Raw genomic sequence first — 22,482 nt, forward strand, 5'->3', positions numbered from 1 at the left:
CAGGGGAGGAATCAATAAACGATAAAGATAATGTTATAAGGTGGATGAAGGAGGCATGATTCATGCGTTAGTGCTTGAGCTTTGCCTTGCACGGATCAGCTCTGTAATTTCGTGTGTCTGGGATAGCCAGAAACTTGACATATATTATGCTAAGATGAGGGCCATATGCTGTGAGGTTGCTTCACCTTTGTCAGGAATCAGCCCGATCTTCTCGCAACTCCGGGATCATTTTCACTTCCCCAGGGGTGGAAGAAACAAGATCAATACGGGTATTAGTCCATAGTGTGTTTTTCACCACGGCCTGATCACGAACTAGACTTATCGTTACCACCCTCCCGATTAGAGCATCTTCAAAGATTTACCCTTATTATCACTAGGGGAAACAGGCCCTTGCACGGAGGATCACGGGCCATTGCCAAAGGCAAGGGTGCCGACAGACCGATTCTATCGGCGATCGAAATCTAGCCGTCCAAGTTGGTCTGTCGACGAGGACTGGCCTGTCTCTGACCGATTAGAGCAAACTCAGTATAGTTAATCTCTGGGTATTGCTAGATTGAGCGATTAACCCAAATGTGGTTAACTCGAGTGCGATATTTTTGATAGCGGGGGATTGCGTTCGCGCATCCCCCTAATAACCCCATGATGGTACGTTGTATGGAAGCATATGTCGGCGGGCAGATGCAGTCTACTCAGCATCTCCAGGAGGTAATAGGATAAATTCGCCTGAACCTACTGATGTATCATGCCACCATGTCAGAAAGCAGGGTAAAGTTGGGGTAGTAGTAGTAAATTTATTCTTATCCCCTTGTCTAGTTCCAACAGCATCGTCGCGCTTATTGAAGTCACCGAGTCGATGTCTCACAGCCACCACAACTTGGCAACATGGGAAAAATTCGCTGCCACATGTCAGAATTTATACAAATCGTTGTTATAATCCTAAACATCGACACTCATTGTACTATGTAGCTTCCTTTACTATATACAGAATATATAAAATATCACTTTCAAATAGCACATGGATGGGAAATAAGAGAGAGACGCATGTACGAAGGTTGATTTGGCAGAATGGCGGGAGAGAGCGCGTTCCTTTCCATAATGACCTCCACTCCTCCTCTCCCATCTATCCCCATCCTCCTCTCCTCCCTCCCTCCTCAAAATATCCTGCGTATGTGAAGAATGAAAGGAAGAAAGAAAAGGGATGTCAAGAATGACATAAAGAGAGAAAGAAACAAACAAAGAGAGAAGGAATGAGAAAGAGAAAAAGAAAAAAGAGAAGAAGAATGCGAGAAAGAAAGGAAGAAAACGGAAATAAAGAAAGCAAAATAAAGAGAGAAAGAAAAAGAAAAAATGAAAGATAAATAAATAAATAAAGGAGAAATAGAGAAAAAAAGGGAAAGGAAGAAAAAGGAAAAATGAAAGAGAGAAAAGGTTGAAAGATAGAAGAAGAATGAAAGAGAGAAAGAAGGAAGAAGAATGAAAAAGAGAAAAGGGAGAAAGAAACAAAAAGTAAAGAGAAAGAAAGAAAGAAAAAAAGAAAAAAAGAGGAAGAAAAAAGAAAAAGAAACACGAATGAAGGAGAAAGAGAAGAAGATTGAAAGAGAAAAAGGAGAAAGAGAAAGGAAAGAAGAAATAAAGAGAGGAAGAGAGTAAGAAAGGAAGAAATAGAGAATTACTATTGAAATGGTTCGCCAAAGACAATTTCAGAAAGTTTAACACACCCACATTATTATTATTATTATTTTTTTTTTTTTTCATCTTACATAGTACATGTACAATCATGTCGATGAGCGCACGCACAAATTGAATTTGCCTCGCGACAGTCTCCACCAACAGTCTCTCATTATGTCAATCATCTCATTATGGCAATCAATATCGTTTTCCTTTTTACGGCTTTTTGGATTCAACCGGCATGTTTTGCTACACGAAGTTCAGTAGTTTCACGGAGCGCTTATATCATTTTGGGGGATGAGCACACTTATGTACAAGATCACAAACACTCACATTGACATTGACCCACAAACATACCTACACAAGGCAAACAGTCAACGTACTCGTAACACACACATCCATAAATAGCAAACATATCACACTAACACTGACGCATACAAGCACGCATACTTTCCACGCACCATACGTGACTGGAACAGCCTCCCCCAACAGATTTTAGACTGCGATACAATAGACTCATTCAAAAAACAAATACATACTCACTTGTCACCACAACACACCAACACTAACAATTACACTTGATTCACTTCCCTCCCCTGCACACTCGGCTCCCCCGTCCCCCCAACAGCCAACAAATATGCGTGTTATGCACCATACAGGTGCCCTGTGCATTATTAACCAGATCCAGATCCAGATTTAATTATATGTTATTGATACTACGAGTGTCTAATTTTCTCTGGAACCCCCAGTCTCGTGTATTATTATTATTTTTTTTCTGATAGACCGTCTTATAATAGATAACTACTAATGAAACAACAACAATAAAACCCTCCACCCGAAGTATGGCCTGCATGTTGAGACCGTAGTTGTGTATAACAGCGGGCGGCTGGAGTGGCGGCGGGTTTGCGGGGATGAAGGGCGCCTCTGTTGTCTTGATGACGAATTAGCCGCTTCCGTCAGTGTGTCGGGAAATGACGTCCAACAGTAAACAGTGCCACTATGCGGGAAGCTGAGACCCATCTCCCTCACCAGCTGCACCGCCAAGACCGCCGAGAGAATGGTGCTGTCTCGCCTGCAGTGGCGCGTGGGGAACCTCCATCCTCACGTGTTTGGCTACACACGCAGGGTGAGCACAGCAGACAGCATCATCACCCTCCTGACGCAGGCTAACCATCGCCCCACACTCGTAGTCTTCCTCGACCTGGAGAAGGCTTTTGAGCTGGCCAGCCCCGACGCCATCCTCATCGCCCTCGTGGAGAAGGGGGTGCGGGGAAGGCTGCTCGCCTGGCTCCGGGACTACCTCCACCGCCGCCGGGCTCGGGTCAGGTTTCAGGGCCACAAGTCCAGCTTCAGGGAGCTTGAGAACGGGACTCCACAGGGCGGCATCCTCAGCCCGTTCCTATTCAACATCCTCATGGAGCAGCTGGTGGCACTGCCGTTCCGTGAGGGCACCGTGCTGCTGAGCTACGCTGACGACCTTGCTCTTGTTGTCACGGGACGGGGCAACAGGATGGACAAAGCTCAGCAGGCCCTGGACCTTATCACCGAGAAGTGCGAGGCACTCGGCCTCAAGATCTCGGCACAAAAGTCCCGGGCCATGGCAATCAGGGCAGCCACTCCAGCCGGTCAACTGCAGGCCCAGGGCATAGGGTTAGAGTGGGTCAACAGGTACCTGTACCTCGGAGTGTGGCTGGACTCACGACTGTCCTTCACCACCCAAGCCAGCTACGTGGGTGAGAGACTCCGCGCCAGGCTCAACGTCATGAGGGCGATGACGAGGCCTGGTGCGGGAGCCACATTCTCCGTCCTGCGCCTCTTCTATGTGCAGGCAGTACGGCCCCTGGTGGACTACTGCGCCCCTGTCCTCGTCTCCCTCTCCTACAGCCAACAAAAGAAACTCGAGGTCGCACAGAACTCCGCCCTGAGGGTCATGCTGGGGGCGCCGAGATGGTGCAGCGCGTGCGTGATGCAGAGCGAAGCCGGACTGGTGCCCCTCGCCTCCAGGGTGGAGTACGTCGTCGCCTGCAGCGTGGCCAGGATCCTCCTCCGAGACAAGGAGGGCGTGGCGCAGCGGAGACTGCGGACGGCCATGGCACAAGGCAGGGAGGTGCTCCGAAACAACACGTGGCTCATCCATACCACCTCAGCCGTCCACGGACTCACCCGCACACTCGGCTGGTGGCGGGAGGCCGATGTCCCCGCTCCCTCCTTCCACCCCCCGCCCCCGTGGGAACCGTCCATCGCTCCCTTCACCGCCACGCCGATGCCAGCAAGCAAGGCCCTCTGCATCACCCAGGAGCTGCGGCAGCGCGCCCTTATGTCCATGGCGCAGGTCACCGAGCCAGGCAGCGCCGTATACTACACGGACGGCTCGGTGGACCCGGTGAGCGGCCTAACTGGCGCTGCTGCCATCACCGGAGACAAGGCTCTTGTGTAGGACGGCTGACCACTGCTCTACCCTCCAGACGGAGCTGGCCGCCCTCCTCCTCGCCCTGGAACACGCCCAGGCCCGCCCGGAGTTGACCGTCGTCATACACACAGACTCCCGGGCGGGGCTGGAAGCCCTGCAGCGTCCGCGCGTCACCGACAACGTGGGCCTCGTCACTTCCGTGCTTGGCAGCCTGCAGAGCCTCGCCGCGCAGGGAAAGTGCGTCAGGCTCCACTGGATCCCCAGCCACGTGGGGGTACGCGGGAACGAGGCTGCGGACGAGGCCGCCAAGAGAGGGCCGCTGCGGGCCCCACAATCACCAGACGAGTGCCGCTCAGCCTGCAGCAGACCAAGGCTGAGGCGAGGCACGTTGCATCCTGGCAGGCGCATCAGAGCCACCGGGAGCTAGAAGGCTGGAAGAAGCAGGCGGCGTGGTACTCCATCGCCACCGGCTACCACCCCCTGGATGACGCCCAGCAGCATCCCAGGGCAGACGGTGTTCTGCTGCAGCGTGTCAGGCTGGGCTACAGCACCAGGGAGCAGCTCCAGGACGGTTTCCAGGGGCAGGAGTGTGCCCACTGCGGCAGACACAGCCGCCGCCCGCTGGTGCACTACCTGCTGTCGTGCCCGGCCACCGCGCGACTCAGGCCAGCCCCAGAGCCCGACACCCAGCCTGCACCCGGCGGCCTGCTGAGCAGCCGGGAGGTCAAGGCTGCCCTCCTGGTCCAGCGCTCGCCACCAGACCTGCTGCTCGAGGTGCTCAGGGCGGCACCTCCACCCCGATGACCCGTCACCCCTTCCTCGCACCCATAGTGACGAAGAACACAGATGCGTCACCGCCACCACACCCACATGAGGCGCACCTGACCAAGCAAACACCGGCGGGCTGATGCCCGCTTTGTACACTTTTTATAACAAATGTATGTATATATATTTTTTTATTGTAGTATATGTATTTGTATATCTTTTGTACAATAAACCTTTAAACGAACGAAACGATGTGGCAACTCTGGTTTCCCTTCAAAACGCATAAATCTTTCGCCTTTTACTAAAGATTTCCGTGGAGGGGAACAACTCAATGAGTCTTACATAATTTTTTCTTGGCCCACCTAGTGGGCCTAATATTACGCCATGATTATATACGAATTATCCTCCGTGTGCAGGGTTGGAAAAAAACATCACCCAACCCCCTTTTTTTTTTTGGGGGGGGGTAATTTTTGAGGTTTTATTCTTTTTTTTTATTCTTCGTATTTATATGTAAATCAATTTAAATAAACAATTGAAAAGTAGCCAAGGGTAAAATAAAAGGTTTGAAGTGTTATCTAAAGCAGTGGTGATCAACCTTTTTTGGGTGGCAGGGCCACATTAGATGGGCAACGTGTGATAAGGGCCTTATATTGCCTGCAATGTGAATACGCATAGTAATTGATATAACACATAACACTGATAATGTTGTGTACATATTGTAACTTGCCTGATACGGTCGTAATCAAAACACTTTTCATATAAATTGCAGGTCATGGGGAAATGGGCTATTATAAGCTACAATAAAGTGAAGACCTATATGCGAGCGACAACATTTTGCTGTTGGGCAGGGAGAGGGGAAACGTGGAGCGGCTGCGGTGTGAACATAAGAACATAGGGAAACTGCAAGAGGCCGGGTGGCCTACACAGGGCTGCTCCAGAATCCCCCCCACTACTCACGATGGGTGAGGTGTAGTTTCAGGGGTTACAGGTAGAGGCTTGATCCTCGTTTTACAGGCGGTACTATGCACGCACCAGTACCCTGTCACCTTACTGCACCCACACCTCACTGCCACCTGTCGTCCTCGTCCATGTAGCTATCCAGTCTACTCTTAAAACAAGCTGTCGTCCCTGCACTATGTGATTGCTGAGTCTATTCCATTCCCCCACCACCCTATTACTAAACCAATTCTTGCCTATATCTCTCCTAAATCTATACTTTTCTAATTTAAATCCATTACTGCGAGTTCTATCCTGCTGGCTAATTCTCAGTACTTTACTTTTATCGCCTTTGTTGTAACCCTTGACCCATTTGAATACTTCTACCAGATCTCCCCGCACGCTTCGTCTTTTTAGTGCATGTAAGTTTAGATGTTTCAGCCTGTTTTGATATGGGAGGTTCCTCAGCCCCTGCATCATCTTGGTCATCCTCCTCTGAACTGATTCTAGCAAGCTGATGTCCATTCTGTAGTTTGGGCACCAAAACTGGACAGCATAATCTATGTGTGGCGTAACTAACGCTAAATAGAGTCTGAGGATGCCGAACACCCCCGACAGCGGCGGGCCGATGCCCGCTTTGTCCAACTATATAATATTGTTTACGTGTATCTATTATGTATCCGAGCATGTGCATGTAATGGATGCAAATCACGGGCATCACATATATTGTATAGTTGCACAATAAACCTCTACACACACAAAAAAAAAAAACCACTCCTGTTGGTTACCGTCCTGTTAAGAAAGCCTAATACCCTGTTAGCCCTACTCCTCGCACTAATACATTGCTTCCTTAGTTTTAGGTCAGAGTTCACTAACACTCCCAAATCCCTTTCACACTCAGACCTGCCTATCGCTGTGGAGTCGAAACTATACCCGTGTGCAGGGAGGTTGGGGGAAGTTTATTGGGTAGGGGTCCAGGGGAGGTGGTTTGGTAGACGACGGGTAAGGGGAGAGGGCTGTAAGAGTGGATGGGTAATGGTGGGAAAGGCCCGGAAGGGAGTGGTTGAGCAGGAGAGGGGTACAAAGCCAGAGACCAGACTGATCGAGAGGATGAGAGGGCAGGGACACGAGCGAAGGGAATAGCCAAGCAGGAGGGAATTTTCAAAAAAAGCCTATATTCGCCTGTTTTCAAGGGGAAAAAGCCAAGGGGCCGTAGTATTAATCTCCCCCATTCCCGTTCCCATCCCATCCCTTTTCCTTGGCTGTGACCAAGGCCTTGCTGTGACCCGCAGTTTAAGCGTCCCAGGGCGGTTGGGGTTGATTAACACTACCTGGAGGGAGAGCGGATGGGGTGGAAAAAGTGTTCACTCCGCGGGGTGCGAGGCAGGACACCTTTAGGTTCCCCTTCGTATATTTCATGAATAAATAGTGTTCTGTTTGTTGTTATAGAAGAAAATATATTGAAAAGTATCAGAATATTTCTATGACTGATATTGTATCGCAAACTTTGCTGAAGTTAATATATTTCTTTTAGTTTGTAAAGACTCTTGTGTTTCCATTTGATTGTAAACATACAGTTATTCCTGAAGATTCCTTTATAATTGCCCCAAAAATGGCAAAAGACGGCAGATAGATGACTAAATATGGCATTATTATGGGAATACTTAACATATACCATAAAAAAGGGCATTTCTTGGTGACCACCTTGATTTAAGACAAAAATGCCACCAATGACACGACCTGACAACCCGGCTGCCCCATGGCTGGCCGGGTGTGTGACCATTCATGGATACCAACCTGTCTTATAAATGAACTTACCCGCGTTACCTGTTATTTACATGTAGATCAATTACCCTATTGTTTTGTTTTATGATATATAATGCATATGAATACAATGGTGTGTGAAAAATGCATTATTTATCTCGTTTTCTGTAATTATTGGTTTGAAAGTGCTGCCAACATTATTATGACCTGCGGGTTGGTCTTGTCTGGCCCGCCGGGGACGGGGAGGGGATGGGGCGGTTTACACATACCCCAGACCCGCGTATGGGGATGGGGACGGAAAGGGAACGGGGAAGATTAATACTACGGCCGAAGGTCCCAGCCCAAAAGCCAAGATCTAGTAAAAAATGCCAAGGAGTGGCAATGCTGGACTCAGTCAACAAAATCAGGGAGGCTAGCCAGCATTCAGGCTGCCAGATGAGCAATAGCCTTTTTATCATTTTAATACTATAACATTATAAAGTTCACATATAATAAGATATTCATTAATATCAATTATAATATAATTTCTACTGCTGCGTATCATTAAAATTAAATGAACTAATAGTATACGTATTATGATAGTGATAAGTAGGTTATTTTTTGGTTACTTGCCGAGGGCCGCATTCAACTTTATTGAGGGTCGCATGCGGCCCTCAAACAGTGGGTTGAGCCTTGGTTGAGCACCCCTGATCTAAAGGATAGACACTTGTTTAGGTGCTGTTGATACAGGTTGTTAACTTGTACAGGAAACGAATGGGTGAGGCTTGACTATCCGTCACTCAGCACTCCGCAGTTCCTCAGTTTCTCTTTGTCGTGAGTGAGAGGATCACACTGTTTAATTGTTGTGCTTAGCGGGGCACCCTGGTGTGGTTAGTAGTTACCCTAATATATATTTAGTACAAATTATAGTTGTGAGTCAGAGAAAAGAAAAATAGTGTTGTTCCCTGTGTGTGTGTGTGTTATCATTTAGACCAGGGGTTTTCGACCTGGGGTACGCGTACCCCTGGGGGTACGCCAAGGGTCTGTCAGGGGGTATGCTCTCCCCATGGGTCGCTAGGGTTAGAGGCCTGGCCGCACACCGACTTGTACTGTACGCGTACTGGACGGGGAGAGAGGTGCGAGGTGTGGTCGGGCACGCACCACTTGACAGTCGTAAACGGTGAACTGGAGATTGGTGTTGCTGCATTTTGGCAGGTTGGTCCCTTTGTGGCTATTAATTGTCTTTACTGATATATTAATTTCGGAATGCTGTGTCGATTTCAGTAACATGATTATCGCAAACTGTGTGGCATTGGCAAGTATAAGATTTAGCTCTGACTTATTCTTAATGGAAAGGTTGATGAAAAAGAAAACACTAGTTTTTCATGTGTACGAAGATGTGTTGTGCGAAACGATTTACTATAGCGGCGATGTATAGTCACGATGTAAGACAGTAAGATGGCCTTAATTTTAAGTGTGATTTGTGGTGCGTCTGTGTGATATGGCTGGGTGTTGTGTGGAGTATCCGAGTTTGGTTTGGCTTGGTTAAACCGTGTCGTAGCGTGGTGGTTGTGTGATGATGTGTCAGGTGTGTCAAAGCAAAAACTAGAACACAAGCAAATAAGATGAAGAAAAAAACTAATGTTATTTATATTTTTTTTGGAAGGTCTTTATGGATTTTACTTTTTTTTATTTCATGCACATAATTATATGGACCTTATTTATCAATAGTATATAAAACAATGCCAACCCTGTCCGTGTGAGGTTTAATTCTTCAACACACAATTGGAAGATGCCAGACTGTAAATTGTATCCCTTGTATAGCCTCGATCGTACGTGTTAATTAGTCTTTTTGTAGAGATTTAGTGTACTAGGTTCCAAAGTCTAATAATTTCTGATATCCTTCCCAGTTTCAAATAGTCTGCAGTCAAATACTAAATAGTCTGTGGTAGGGAAGGGGGAACCGAGTACTTCCTGCAAATCGAGTACTTCGGGTGTGATTACTCTTCAAAACCGAGTACTGAATGATTACTTTGCTCTGTCGATATATAGATCACTGGCCCGGTGTGGTGTCATATGAGACATCTGGGTACCGTGAGACATCCCATCCTGAATACATACATGAATTTCGACACAGTACCGTGTCTGTCGTCGACTGCTTGTCGAGATGTATCCCACCCAAGTTTATTTATTTTATTATAAAAGCAAATGATGAGCATTTATGTATATAACTAGGATATCAACAATCACCCAGATCACGAGGATCCAGATCTCGATGGTGAATAGAACGCGGGTTCTCCAGCCAGATCAGTGATCTAAGACGGGTCCTTGTAAATAGAAGAGGGATGGCGCAGTCATATCACCTGGCTAGATCTCGAGGGAGAGGGGGGGAGGGGGTTAGAGTGTTGCCAGAGATTAAAATTGTTCATATTCGTCTGAGAACAGATAACATTTACGTAGACTTCAGAACTACAATGTGACTTACCAAATTAATTACTCTTGCTTTATTACGTACACCATCGTCGATCGATCGATTTAATCCCCCTAAATGTTCAGTTACTCTTTCAAAAGTTTTCTGTTTATTAAATAACTTTATGGTATTCTCAACTAAAAAGTTTTCTTCATTTTTCGTCATGATTTAAGTGGGTATTACTCACAAACATGTATATTATTTACCTATTGATTGTGCTATGTAGTTCTCGAGTAATGGGTAGATTCCCGATAAATTCTTGTTTGAGCTGCGATCTTTGTGTAGGAGGTGCAAGCCTGTGTTTGCCGCTTCTGGGGCGTAAAGGGCGTGCTTGTTGGTGACAGGTCTCTGGTGGCCGACGGAGCCGTCTTTAGATGGTTTTGGGTGTCTTGAGCACTCATGCGGGGTTTGTTTAAATTTTTCTGACAATACCCCAAATCTGAATTTCGAGTCTAGGCGTAGGGTAGCAGCGCTCAGGCCGGTGTCTGCAGTGTAACAGTCTAGAGCATGAGGAATATTTTGTGGTGAGCGTGTGTGTAGCTGGCGGCGATAAAGGGGGCGTTTGGTTGGTGGGCGGCATCGCTTCTCGGCCTTTTGGCTAAGATCAAAGTGTAGTATCTGTTCTTATCAGCTTAATATCTGATACGATCCCCATGTGGGATCTACGATATTAATCTGATTTTTGGACTATGGCGAAGTGCTAGGGGCTTGCTCCACCTTTGCCGCGGATCGGCCCGGTATTGCAGTACCTCCGGGATCGGTCCACTCCCCCAGGGGAGGAATAAACTCGATCATGATAGTTGCCTAAGGCTATGTTCTTAGGTACCGCCCTCGTGCTCTGGCGGGCTCAGAAGGCCATGTCACGGCTCCTGAAGATGATGCAGACCGCTCCTCCTTATTGCTGACCACACGCTGCAGCACACCCTTCTGCAGGGAGCGGAGCGTGTGGTGTGACCTGACCGTGTCGTGCCGTTCATGGGCACTCTTTTTAATTAATTATGTAGGTTCATTATACCTCAAAGTAGAATTAATTATTGATCATTTAAACCACAGAGTAAAATTAGTAGTTTATTCACCCAGTCTTATAAGGCACCATTATCGCACACAGGATCATCACCTGTCCAAGTGATATAGGTAACACGACTTTAAGAAAGTTACTTGAGGTAATTATTGTTTAGGGATTCTGATGGTGAACTAAGGGTCATAGGACAGGGTTCCCTTATTAGAGGTTAGCTTACATCACTAATTACACTTGTAAATACCCTGAACACAGGTTGACATTAACACCTTAACCTAGCATGCACACATGGCAATAAGTAGCACCAACATAATTGTTTCCGCCCACACGGGGAAACACAGACTCCACCATTCCACACCTTAATTAAGTCCTAACTAAACTAGTGAGTGTTTGCGCTTATCCATTGTTACCCCTGAGGACAACACACATACCACCCTTTTGGCCTCCTCCTTTCCTTCCTCTCTTCACACACCCTGCCACAGGTAATCCCCCACAACGCAGCTTCAAAAGTGTTTACTGCTGCATGTTGGCCTTGGTCTGGACGACGCCCAGCTTCCCATCTGTCAGGCTTGCCTTTGGCACACCTGAAAGGGGCGATGTCGCTCGTGAGAATGCAGTCTCAGTTATAGTATTATAGCCAAGTGAGTTGAAGACCGTGAACAGTTCTTTCCTCACCTGAAAGGGGCGATGTCGCTCGTGAGAATGAGCTCGCTCCCACAACCTACCACCGAGGCAGGGGCGTTAGTCTCGGCCCCAAAATGCCTTGGTGTGACGTCACGGAGTGACAAACTGACCGCAGGTTAGGCCTGCTTGAGACCTGAGATTTCCTTGGTAGGCCTCCAATATCAATATAAGGTCTCTGGTATTTTATTTCCATTATAAATATTTACCGTTCTCGCGCAATAATTAAAAGAATTAATAGGCAGATTGACCACTTTTGGCAACGATACCCTGTTTTGACCCCTGACACCTTATGGCTATGTTCTAGATTTACTTATGGGAAAAAATACCAAATCGAAGGGGAAGGTCGTGTAATGGCCCGAAATGTACTACAATTGTAATGGTATTTTTCCCCATGTAAATAGAGTTAACCTGGGGTGTTTGCGCAACCAGTTATATATGTATGTGGGTTTCTCATGAGATTTACATAGATTTACATAGAAAATCAGACCACACAGACCCCATGGTCCAGACTTGGCGTCGCTCGTTACACGCGACTGCAGCCTTCCTGCTGCTCTGTTTTTGTGCTTTTTTTTGTCTTTTGTTTGTGTGTTTGAGCCTTAGACCCTGGTTTAGTACGACGCCGAACCCCGAGGGCAGTGCCACGAGGGGGCCCCTTAGGATAAAGGGGTGGTTAGAGGAACAACCAGGGTTAGTGTTAGGTCCCCCAAGACCCGCAAGGGGCGACAGCGGCGCCTGCCGAGCCCTTTAGAGGGTGGGCAGGCTTTAGCCCTCCGCTGCCGTAGGCAAGCCGGCTCCTCGTAGGCTAGATTTTGTTACTTTTTTATTTTATTTTTTGTTCAATGTCTAGCTGTGGTCCAGCCCGAGTGCTGTCTTGTTGCTAGGATGTCCTCGGACAAGCGTGTCCGCCCCGCTAGCGACTCGGAGAGCTCCGACTCCGAGTCGCCAGCTGATAAGCTGCCTTGAGTCGGGGAGTGAGTGATGAGGCGGCCTTATCCCACTCCCCGACTCTTCTGATGAGGATTGGGTGGTAGTGGGAAGGGTGCGTGACCGTGCCCACCGCTCCCACCCACCTCCGCCACCTTCGCCTCCCCGCTCCCGTTCACCACTTGGCACCTCCGCTACCCCCACCCTGCCCAGCGGCTCACGCCCGACGCCGTTCCCCCGTTCTACTGCTACTGCCCCCACTGCTGCCACCTCTACTGCCTCCACCGCTGCTCCTACATCTGCCTCCGCCGCTGCCCATTCCAACCTGCTCGGTGCCGTCTCGCACCCCGAGCAGGCTGCTGCCCGCCACGCTGCATCTCCTGCCAACCCCAAGCGTGTCGTCCCTCCCACACCGGGGTTCGAGACTGCCCTCGACCTGGCGGAGGCCCTGGAGGAGGAGCTCGGGCTACGCCTCCAGATGCGCTTCCTGGAGAACGGCAGCGTGCTGGTCACCCCGCCTTCCGAGGAAGCCCTCCGTGCCCTCATGGACACCACGTCGGTGCATGGCAAGGCGGTGCAGTTGCGGCTGATGGGCGACGCAACCACCAAGGGGGTGGTGACCACTTACCCGGTTGCCATGCCTCTCAAGGCTCTCCTCCGCCACCCGAGCGTCGTCACGGCAGAGCGCTGTATGACGCGCGACAACCTTGCCACGAGGCAGGTCCTCATCTCGGTGAGGGGCCCCTTGCCAGGCATGCTCGACCTGGGGAGCTGGGGCGTATTTTACACGCGCCCCTTCAACGCCGAGCCCCTCCGTTGCTATCGCTGCCAGCAATACGGCCACCATCGCTCCCGCTGCAATCGCCAGGCAGTGTGCGGCATGTGCTCGGGGCAGCACATGACGGAGGCCTGCCTTGCGAAATACAAGGCCGGCGAGAGCGTGACCGCCCTCTGCCCCAACTGCCGCCAGCACCACCACGCGTGGAGCCGGCGCTGCCCCTCCCGGTTGAACATAGTGGATCGGGGAATCCAGCGTCAGGAGGAGTGGCGTGCGGCCCACAACCCCTCTCGGCCGGCGTGGACCGGGCGTTCCCGCTCGAGGTCCCAGCGTCGGCCTGCCCCACCCGGTCAGACAACGCTCGCCTCCCGGGAGCACTTCCCGGCCCTCCCACCACCGGCCACGTCTAGCGGCAAACCTGCTCAGGCTGACCCGCCGACAGCTACCCCTACACCACCGCCTGCCACGCAACCCCACCCCGCCACCTCCTCAACACAAGCCCTCCCCACGCCCGGCATCCGCCTAGGTCACCTCGACGCTGCTCTCTTCAGGAGTGCCTCCACCGGCCCTCCCCCAGCGCGTAAGGCGTCGGAGGAACCGCGGGCCGCGCCCCCGTGATCGCGCCAGCTGCACCCTTGTTCCTCCTCCCGGCCATGTCCTGGTCACCAGGGCTGCACTAGAGGATGCTGGCGAGCTTCGCTCTGGCGCTAACCGGCCTCCTAAAGCTAACACCGGACGAGGCGGAGCTGCGAGTCATCGCGAAGGCGACGGTGGAGGAGTGTTTCCCCACCATCGACAGTCCGGTCGCGTCTCCCGCCACCCCGCTGCAAACTCCAGTTGCTGCGCCTCCAGCTGTGCGGGCCCCTGTCCGCGAGGACGCTCCACCTCCCGCGGCGGAGTCCCGCATGGAGGTCGACGCGCCCTCCCGGGCAGCAGTGGCACCTGCCGTCTCGGTGGCCCAGCCAGCGCAGGCGTCCCAGACAGCCAAGCCCCGCTCACACATCCCAGTGCAGGTGGCTCCGACCCGCTCCCGCATCCCGCAGCCCAAAGGCATTGTGACCCCGAAGCGCCGGGGGCCGGCCCCCTCGCGCGCGGCGGCCCCTGTGCTCGCCCTGGGACCTCCTCGGCGACCGACCGCTAAGTGTTCTGCAGTGGAACGTGTGCGGCGTGCGCGGCAAGGTTAACCTCCTGCGAGCTGCGATCGGCACCGACGGCTTTGACGTCATCCTATTACAGGAGACGCTCCTTCGGGAGGGCCAGTCGGTGCCCTTCAAGGGCTACAGGGCCTTTTACCTCCCTGCCGTCGCCGGTGCGGCGCGTGGGTGTTGTATCTTGGTCAGGGATGTACTTCCCTGTTCTCGAGTGCATCGCCCCGTGCTGTGCGGTGCCGGTGTGGAGGTATTGGCAGTCAAGGTGACCTTGCCGAGCGCGTGTGTCGCGTTCTACTGCGTGTACAGTGGGCCGCGGGCCGAGCCCGACTACACTGAACTCCTCTCCCTGGCTAATGACGAACCCACCTTCATCGGGGGTGACTTCAACGCCCACCATGAAAGGTGGGGGAGTAGGGGGAGGAACCGCGCAGGGCGCCACCTTGCCTCGGCCTTGGAGGACGTTCCTGGGGTTGCGCTCCTCAACACCGGGGTGCCCACGCACATGGCTGGTGGCGTCCTGGACCTCAGCTTTGTGTCGCAGCCACTTGCAGTCGACGCGACGTGGACCCTCCACCCGCACCTCGCGAGCGACCATTTCGCCTCCGTTGTTGCACTCCCTGTCCCGCCGCCTGTGTTACCACAGCGGCCTCCTCGCTGGAACCTGCGCCGGGCTGACTGGCCTCGGTTCCGCGGGGCCGTCGCCCGTCGTCTGGCCGCCACCATCCGACCCGACGACCTCGAGGCGGCGGACGCGCGCCTGGTTGACGCCTTCACAGCAGCTGCTGATGAGGCGATCCCCCTCCTCCGGCCTGTGGCGGTGGTCCACCGTGACAGGTGGTACTATACCGAGGAGGTGAGGGAGGCGAACCACCGAGTCAACCAGGCCCGTAAGCTTAACAGGAGAGTCAACACGGAGGCGACGCGAGGCTTGCTGCGCGCTGCTGTCCGTCGCGCCAGGGAAACCGCCGACCGGGTGCAGGAGGAGCACTGGCTGGCGTGGTGCGAGGGACTTGACGGCTGTACGTCCGCTGCAGTCCTCTGGCGGAAGCTGAGGGCCGTCGCCGGGGGTGCCGTTGCGCGCCCAGCTCTACACCCACAGCCCCAGGCCGAGGCGGAGCGGCTCGTTGCCACCTTCTCCTCCCGTGCTGCTTCCGCCCGGCTTCCGGCCCACACTCGCGACCTGCTGAGGGAGGCGAACCCCGGGAGAGTAGCCGCCTTCAGGGAGGCCTGCCTACAGGCGCATGTCACTGACGCGCCAGAGCAGCAGGAAGGCTGCAGTCGCGTGTAACGAGCGACGCCAAGTCTGGACCATGGGGTCTGTGTGGTCTGATTTTCTATGTAAATCTATGTAAATCTCATGAGAAACCCACATACATATATAACTGGTTGCGCAAACACCCCAGGTTAACTCTATTTACATGGGGAAAAATACCATTACAATTGTAGTACATTTCGGGCCATTACACGACCTTCCCCTTCGATTTGGTATTTTTTCCCATAAGTAAATCTAGAACATAGCCATAAGGAATAATACTAAGTACAGGAGATTGGTGACACACCTACCCTGGGAGTACAAGGCTAGCAACAACTGCAATACGACATGGAGGTCGACGCGCCCTCCCGGGCAGCAGTGGCACCTGCCGTCTCGGTGGCCCAGCCAGCGCAGGCGTCCCAGACAGCCAAGCCCCGCTCACACATCCCAGTGCAGGTGGCTCCGACCCGCTCCCGCATCCCGCAGCCCAAAGGCATTGTGACCCCGAAGCGCCGGGGGCCGGCCCCCTCGCGCGCGGCGGCCCCTGTGATCGCCCCGGGGACCTCCTCGGCGACCGACCGCTAAGTGTTCTGCAGTGGAACGTGTGCGGCGTGCGCGGCAAGGTTAACCTCCTGCGAGCTGCGATCGGCACCGACGGCTTTGACGTCATCCTATTACAGGAGACGCTCCTTCGGGAGGGCCAGTCGGTGCCCTTCAAGGGCTACAGGGCCTTTTACCTCCCTGCCGTCGCCGGTGCGGCGCGTGGGTGTTGTATCTTGGTCAGGGATGTACTTCCCTGTTCTCGAGTGCATCGCCCCGTGCTGTGCGGTGCCGGTGTGGAGGTATTGGCAGTCAAGGTGACCTTGCCGAGCGCGTGTGTCGCGTTCTACTGCGTGTACAGTGGGCCGCGGGCCGAGCCCGACTACACTGAACTCCTCTCCCTGGCTAATGACGAACCCATCTTCATCGGGGGTGACTTCAACGCCCACCATGAAAGGTGGGGGAGTAGGGGGAGGAACCGCGCAGGGCGCCACCTTGCCTCGGCCTTGGAGGACGTTCCTGGGGTTGCGCTCCTCAACACCGGGGTGCCCACGCACATGGCTGGTGGCGTCCTGGACCTCAGCTTTGTGTCGCAGCCACTTGCAGTCGACGCGACGTGGACCCTCCACCCGCACCTCGCGAGCGACCATTTCGCCTCCGTTGTTGCACTCCCTGTCCCGCCGCCTGTGTTACCACAGCGGCCTCCTCGCTGGAACCTGCGCCGGGCTGACTGGCCTCGGTTCCGCGGGGCCGTCGCCCGTCGTCTGGCCGCCACCATCCGACCCGACGACCTCGAGGCGGCGGACTAGCGACTGGTTGACGCCTTCACAGCAGCTGCTGATGAGGCGATCCCCCTCCTCCGGCCTGTGGCGGTGGTCCACCGTGACAGGTGGTACTATACCGAGGAGGTGAGGGAGGCGAACCACCGAGTCAACCAGGCCCGTAAGCTTAACAGGAGAGTCAACACGGAGGCGACGCGAGGCTTGCTGCGCGCTGCTGTCCGTCGCGCCAGGGAAACCGCCGACCGGGTGCAGGAGGAGCACTGGCTGGCGTGGTGCGAGGACTTGACGGCTGTACGTCCGCTGCAGTCCTCTGGCGGAAGCTGAGGGCCGTCGCCGGGGGTGCCGTTGCGCGCCCAGCTCTACACCCACAGCCCCAGGCCGAGGCGGAGCGGCTCGTTGCCACCTTCTCCTCCCGTGCTGCTTCCGCCCGGCTTCCGGCCCACACTCGCGACCTGCTGAGGGAGGTGAACCCCGGGAGATGAGCCGCCTTCATGGAGGCCTGCCTACAGGCGCATGTCACTGACGCGCCTATAGAGCTCTGGGAGCTGGAGCGGGCCATCCCCAGGAAGGACACCGCCACCGGAGTCGACAGGATCCCCTACTCCTTCCTGGCGAACGCTGGCCCGGACATGCTGGCGGAGGTTCTGGGACTCTTTAACAGGTCCTTCGAGCTCGGAGCACTGCCAGCCTCCTGGAAGCTGGCCACCATCGTTCCCATCCCCAAGAGTGGAGACGGGCTCCAACATCGCCCGATCTCCTCCTAAGCTGCCTCGGCAAGTGTATGGAGCGAGTCCTGCTTCCGCGCCTTCAGTGGGCGATGGGCCCCTCCATCACCACCTCTTTGCCTTCCGCCGGGGCAGGGGCACCAGGGACTGCATCTCCACCTCCTCTCTGGTGTCTTGGGGAGACGGGCGGTGGTGGTATTTCTCGACCTCGAGAAAGCTTTTGAGCTCGCCTCAGCCCCAGCCATGCTCTCCATTCTCGCTGAACGGGGCGTCCGTGGCCGCCTGCTGGCGTGGGTGGGCCATTATCTGGAGGGACGGAGAGCGGCCGTCCGATTTCAGGGCCATACGTCCGCGATAGAGACTTTTGAGAACGGCACGCCTCAGGGTGGCGTCCTGAGCCGCGGGCTGTTCCATCTGCTCGTCGCGAAGGGCACGTCCCTTCCGACGAGCCGAACCGCCAGAGTCCTATCGTATGCGGACGATGTGGCCCTGGTGGTGGGGCCCCAACCAGGTGGCCTGCGCCCGCCAGCTCCTCCGCCGGCTGACTCAGACGTGCGCCGCCCTAGGCTGGTCGTCAACAGGACTAAGACAAAGGCCATGGCCTTCCGCCACGGCCACCTTCCTGAGCCCTTCGACCTCGAGGGTACGCCCGTGCCGTGGGTGCACACTTACAAGTACCTCGGGGTCACTGTTGACTCCAGCCTGTCCTTTGGCCCGCACATCGCCCGTGTGCGGGACGAGGTCCGGCGGCGCACTAATGTGATGAGGGCCCTTGCCAGAACAGCTGGTGGGTCTGGGGACAGGGTCCTGCGGACTTTCTACATCCAGGGCGTTCGGTCCTGTATTGATTATGGGACGCCGTGCCTGCTGACGGTGGGTCCGGCGGCGCTTAGGCCGCTGGAGACAGCTCAGAACGCCGCCCTCCGCGTCATCATTGGCGCCCCCATGTGGACGAAATGCGTGTGCCTCCGGGCGGAGGCACGCGTGTGCAGCGTCGCCGCGAGAGTCACCCAACTCTCAGTGGGGCATCTGGCGGCGCTGCTCAGATGCATGGGGGCGGAGCAGCTCCGTGCCTCCGTCGGGCAGGCCCTCCTGCAGGACCCTCTCCTGTTCCGCAAGAGAACGTGGGCGACTGTGGCGGCGGCCACGATTCGCAATAGCGAACTCCCCCACGCCCTTGTGACGGCTGTGGACGCCCCCCACCCCACCTACGGTGGCCGCCCCCGTGGAGCCGCCGGCCTAACCAGCCACCATACGCCCGCTCGCCACCAGGACGGCCCTCCTCACCCCTCTGGAGTTGGCCAGGGAGGCAGACAGCAGAGAGCGGGAAGCAGCGCACCCTGGAGCCTCCGTGTACTTCACGGACGGCTCCGTCAACCACCAGACGGGGGCTGTCGGCGCTGCTTTTGTGTGCGGTGGGGTCACTGCTGTTTTTCGTCTGCCAGACGGTTGTTCCTCCACCCAGGCTGAGCTGGCAGCCATTGGCGGGGCGCTGGATCATGCAGTGGAAGGGGGTCGGGGCCCTGTCTTGATCCACTGCGATTCAGTCCCTGCCATCCGCTCTCTGCTACAGGACCCCCCGCGCGACAACGTGTCTCTCCTCACCTCCATCCTTGCGAGGCTGGCAGAGTTGAGAGGAGCGGGGCGCCCTGTAAAAGTTAACTGGTTGCCCAGCCACTCGGGCGTGGCAGGCAACGAGGCGGCGGACGGCGCTGCTGCTGAGGCAACGCTCCTGCCTGCTGTCACGCGGCCTGTTGTGGTTAGCCTTGCCCAAGTGAAGAGGGCCATGGCCGCACGATCTGCTACTGGGGTCGTCAGGAGCTGGAGGAGGCCCTGGCTGCGGGCTCGCCGTCCGCGTTTTGGTACTCGGCGGCCACTAACACCGGCGCCCGCCAGCTGCCGCCAAATCTGCCGAGACGGGAGGCATCCAACATCCGCCGCCTCCGTCTCGGCTACAAATGTGCGTCGGTCCTTCACCCGGATGACCCTGTCCCTGTCGAGTGCCCGTACTGCGAGGAGGAGGTCCTCCAGCCGCTCCTCCACTACCTCCTCGAGTGCGGTGCGACGCGCAACCTGCTTCAAAACCGGGAGGGGCTCTCAGCGCCAGCCTTGGTGGGGGCCCTGGACGACAGGGCGCTTACTGCCCTAGTGCGGGCATATGAGCCGCCCAGGTAGGCTCTCTGTTCTGTATATATGGGCGTGTTAGTGCGTGTATGTATGTGTGGGTGTTTGTGTGTGAGTATGTGCGTGAATGAATTTTTAAGTCAGCTACAGGACGCCTGGTGCGCCTGTGCCCCAACCCACTTAGTGGGAAGGGGTGTTAACAATAACCACTTAGTGGAAGGGTAAATGTCTATATGTGCGTACATTGGCGTGTGTGTGCGCGTGTGTATGTATTTCTGTACCTGCACACGTGCGCGCGGCGTGCCGTGTATGCACATATATAGCCCCAGCCATGACTGCGACGGGCCGTCGTAGTCGACAAAGGCCCGTTCCCCTTCTTAGGGGTTAATCTTAAAGGAAGGAGGAAGGTGGGCGGCATCGCTTCTCGGCCTTTTGGCTAAGATCAAAGTGTAGTATCTGTTCTTATCAGCTTAATATCTGATACGATCCCCATGTGGGATCTACGATATTAATCTGATTTTTGGACTATGGCGAAGTGCTAGGGGCTTGCTCCACCTTTGCCGCGGATCGGCCCGGTATTGCAGTACCTCCGGGATCGGTCCACTCCCCCAGGGGAGGAATAAACTCGATCATGATAGTTGCCTAAGGCTATGTTCTTAGGTACCGCCCTCGTGCTCTGGCGGGCTCAGAAGGCCATGTCACGGCTCCTGAAGATGATGCAGACCGCTCCTCCTTATTGCTGACCACACGCTGCAGCACACCCTTCTGCAGGGAGCGGAGCGTGTGGTGTGACCTGACCGTGTCGTGCCGTTCATGGGCACTCTTTTTAATTAATTATGTGGGTTCATTATACCTCAAAGTAGAATTAATTATTGATCATTTAAACCACAGAGTAAAATTAGTAGTTTATTCACCCAGTCTTATAAGGCACCATTATCGCACACAGGATCATCACCTGTCCAAGTGATATAGGTAACACGACTTTAAGAAAGTTACTTGAGGTAATTATTGTTTAGGGATTCTGATGGTGAACTAAGGGTCATAGGACAGGGTTCCCTTATTAGAGGTTAGCTTACATCACTAATTACACTTGTAAATACCCTGAACACAGGTTGACATTAACACCTTAACCTAGCATGCACACATGGCAATAAGTAGCACCAACATAATTGTTTCCGCCCACACGGGGAAACACAGACTCCACCATTCCACACCTTAATTAAGTCCTAACTAAACTAGTGAGTGTTTGCGCTTATCCATTGTTACCCCTGAGGACAACACACATACCACCCTTTTGGCCTCCTCCTTCCTTCTCTCTTCACACCCTGCCACAGGTAATCCCCCACAACGCAGCTTCAAAAGTGTTTACTGCTGCATGTTGGCCTTGGTCTGGACGACGCCCAGCTTCCCATCTGTCAGGCTTGCCTTTGGCACACCTGAAAGGGGCGATGTCGCTCGTGAGAATGCAGTCTCAGTTATAGTATTATAGCCAAGTGAGTTGAAGACCGTGAACAGTTCTTTCCTCACCTGAAAGGGGCGATGTCGCTCGTGAGAATGAGCTCGCTCCACAACCTACCACCGAGGCAGGGGCGTTAGTCTCGGCCCCAAAATGCCTTGGTGTGACGTCACGGAGTGACAAACTGACCGCAGGTTAGGCCTGCTTGAGACCTGAGATTTCCTTGGTAGGCCTCCAATATCAATATAAGGTCTCTGGTATTTTATTTCCATTATAAATATTTACCGTTCTCGCGCAATAATTAAAAGAATTAATAGGCAGATTGACCACTTTTGGCAACGATACCCTGTTTTGACCCCTGACACCTTATGGCTATGTTCTAGATTTACTTATGGGAAAAAATACCAAATCGAAGGGGAAGGTCGTGTAATGGCCCGAAATGTACTACAATTGTAATGGTATTTTTCCCCATGTAAATAGAGTTAACCTGGGGTGTTTGCGCAACCAGTTATATATGTATGTGGGTTTCTCATGAGATTTACATAGATTTACAAAGAAAATCAGACCACACAGACCCCATGGTCCAGACTTGGCGTCGCTCGTTACACGCGACTGCAGCCTTCCTGCTGCTCTGTTTTTGTGCTTTTTTTTGTCTTTTGTTTGTGTGTTTGAGCCTTAGACCCTGGTTTAGTACGACGCCGAACCCCGAGGGCAGTGCCACGAGGGGGCCCCTTAGGATAAAGGGGTGGTTAGAGGAACAACCAGGGTTAGTGTTAGGTCCCCCAAGACCCGCAAGGGGCGACAGCGCCTGCCGAGCCCTTTAGAGGGTGGGCAGGCTTTAGCCCTCCGCTGCCGTAGGCAAGCCGGCTCCTCGTAGGCTAGATTTTGTTACTTTTTTATTTTATTTTTTGTTCAATGTCTAGCTGTGGTCCAGCCCGAGTGCTGTCTTGTTGCTAGGATGTCCTCGGACAAGCGTGTCCGCCCCGCTAGCGACTCGGAGAGCTCCGACTCCGAGTCGCCAGCTGATAAGCAGCTACGCCTTGAGTCGGGGAGTGA

The 22,482-nt window shown here is 53.8% G+C and overlaps 1 protein-coding gene and 3 non-coding genes across 4 annotated transcripts; all 4 read left to right on the forward strand.

Moving 5' to 3' along the window:
* The first annotated feature begins 5,100 nt into the window (after positions 1-5,100).
* LOC126984906 (U5 spliceosomal RNA) lies at positions 5,101-5,216 on the forward strand. Its single transcript, XR_007738207.1, has one exon. It is a non-coding gene; the product is annotated as a U5 spliceosomal RNA (small nuclear RNA).
* Positions 5,217-10,570: 5,354 nt separating this feature from the next.
* Positions 10,571-10,763, forward strand: LOC126984941 (U2 spliceosomal RNA). Its single transcript, XR_007738241.1, has one exon. It is a non-coding gene; the product is annotated as a U2 spliceosomal RNA (small nuclear RNA).
* Positions 10,764-18,089: 7,326 nt separating this feature from the next.
* LOC126984345 (uncharacterized) lies at positions 18,090-20,762 on the forward strand. The gene is made up of 4 exons (XM_050837959.1): positions 18,090-18,970; positions 19,119-19,602; positions 19,665-19,868; positions 20,742-20,762. Exons 1-4 carry the CDS (start codon positions 18,090-18,092, stop codon positions 20,760-20,762), a joined length of 1,590 nt encoding a protein of 529 aa, XP_050693916.1.
* LOC126984942 (U2 spliceosomal RNA) lies at positions 20,387-20,579 on the forward strand. Its single transcript, XR_007738242.1, has one exon. It is a non-coding gene; the product is annotated as a U2 spliceosomal RNA (small nuclear RNA).
* Positions 20,763-22,482: the final 1,720 nt, after the last annotated feature.

The sequence above is a fragment of the Eriocheir sinensis genome, chromosome 57 (assembly GCF_024679095.1).
Source record: "Eriocheir sinensis breed Jianghai 21 chromosome 57, ASM2467909v1, whole genome shotgun sequence".
Taxonomy (NCBI): Eukaryota; Metazoa; Arthropoda; class Malacostraca; order Decapoda; family Varunidae; genus Eriocheir; species Eriocheir sinensis.

What these genes read in the sequence shown, in the direction of transcription:
- LOC126984345 (XM_050837959.1), top strand. Translation starts at nt 18,090, where the DNA reads ATGCTCTCCATTCTCGCTGAACGGGGCGTCCGTGGCCGCCTGCTGGCG. An exon ending in CTGCTGTCACGCGGCCTGTT is followed by an intron (nt 19,603 to 19,664) that starts GTGGTTAGCCTT and finishes TGGGGTCGTCAG; the next exon opens with GAGCTGGAGGAGGCCCTGGC. An exon ending in GCCCGTACTGCGAGGAGGAG is followed by an intron (nt 19,869 to 20,741) that starts GTCCTCCAGCCG and finishes ACCCTTCTGCAG; the next exon opens with GGAGCGGAGCGTGTGGTGTG.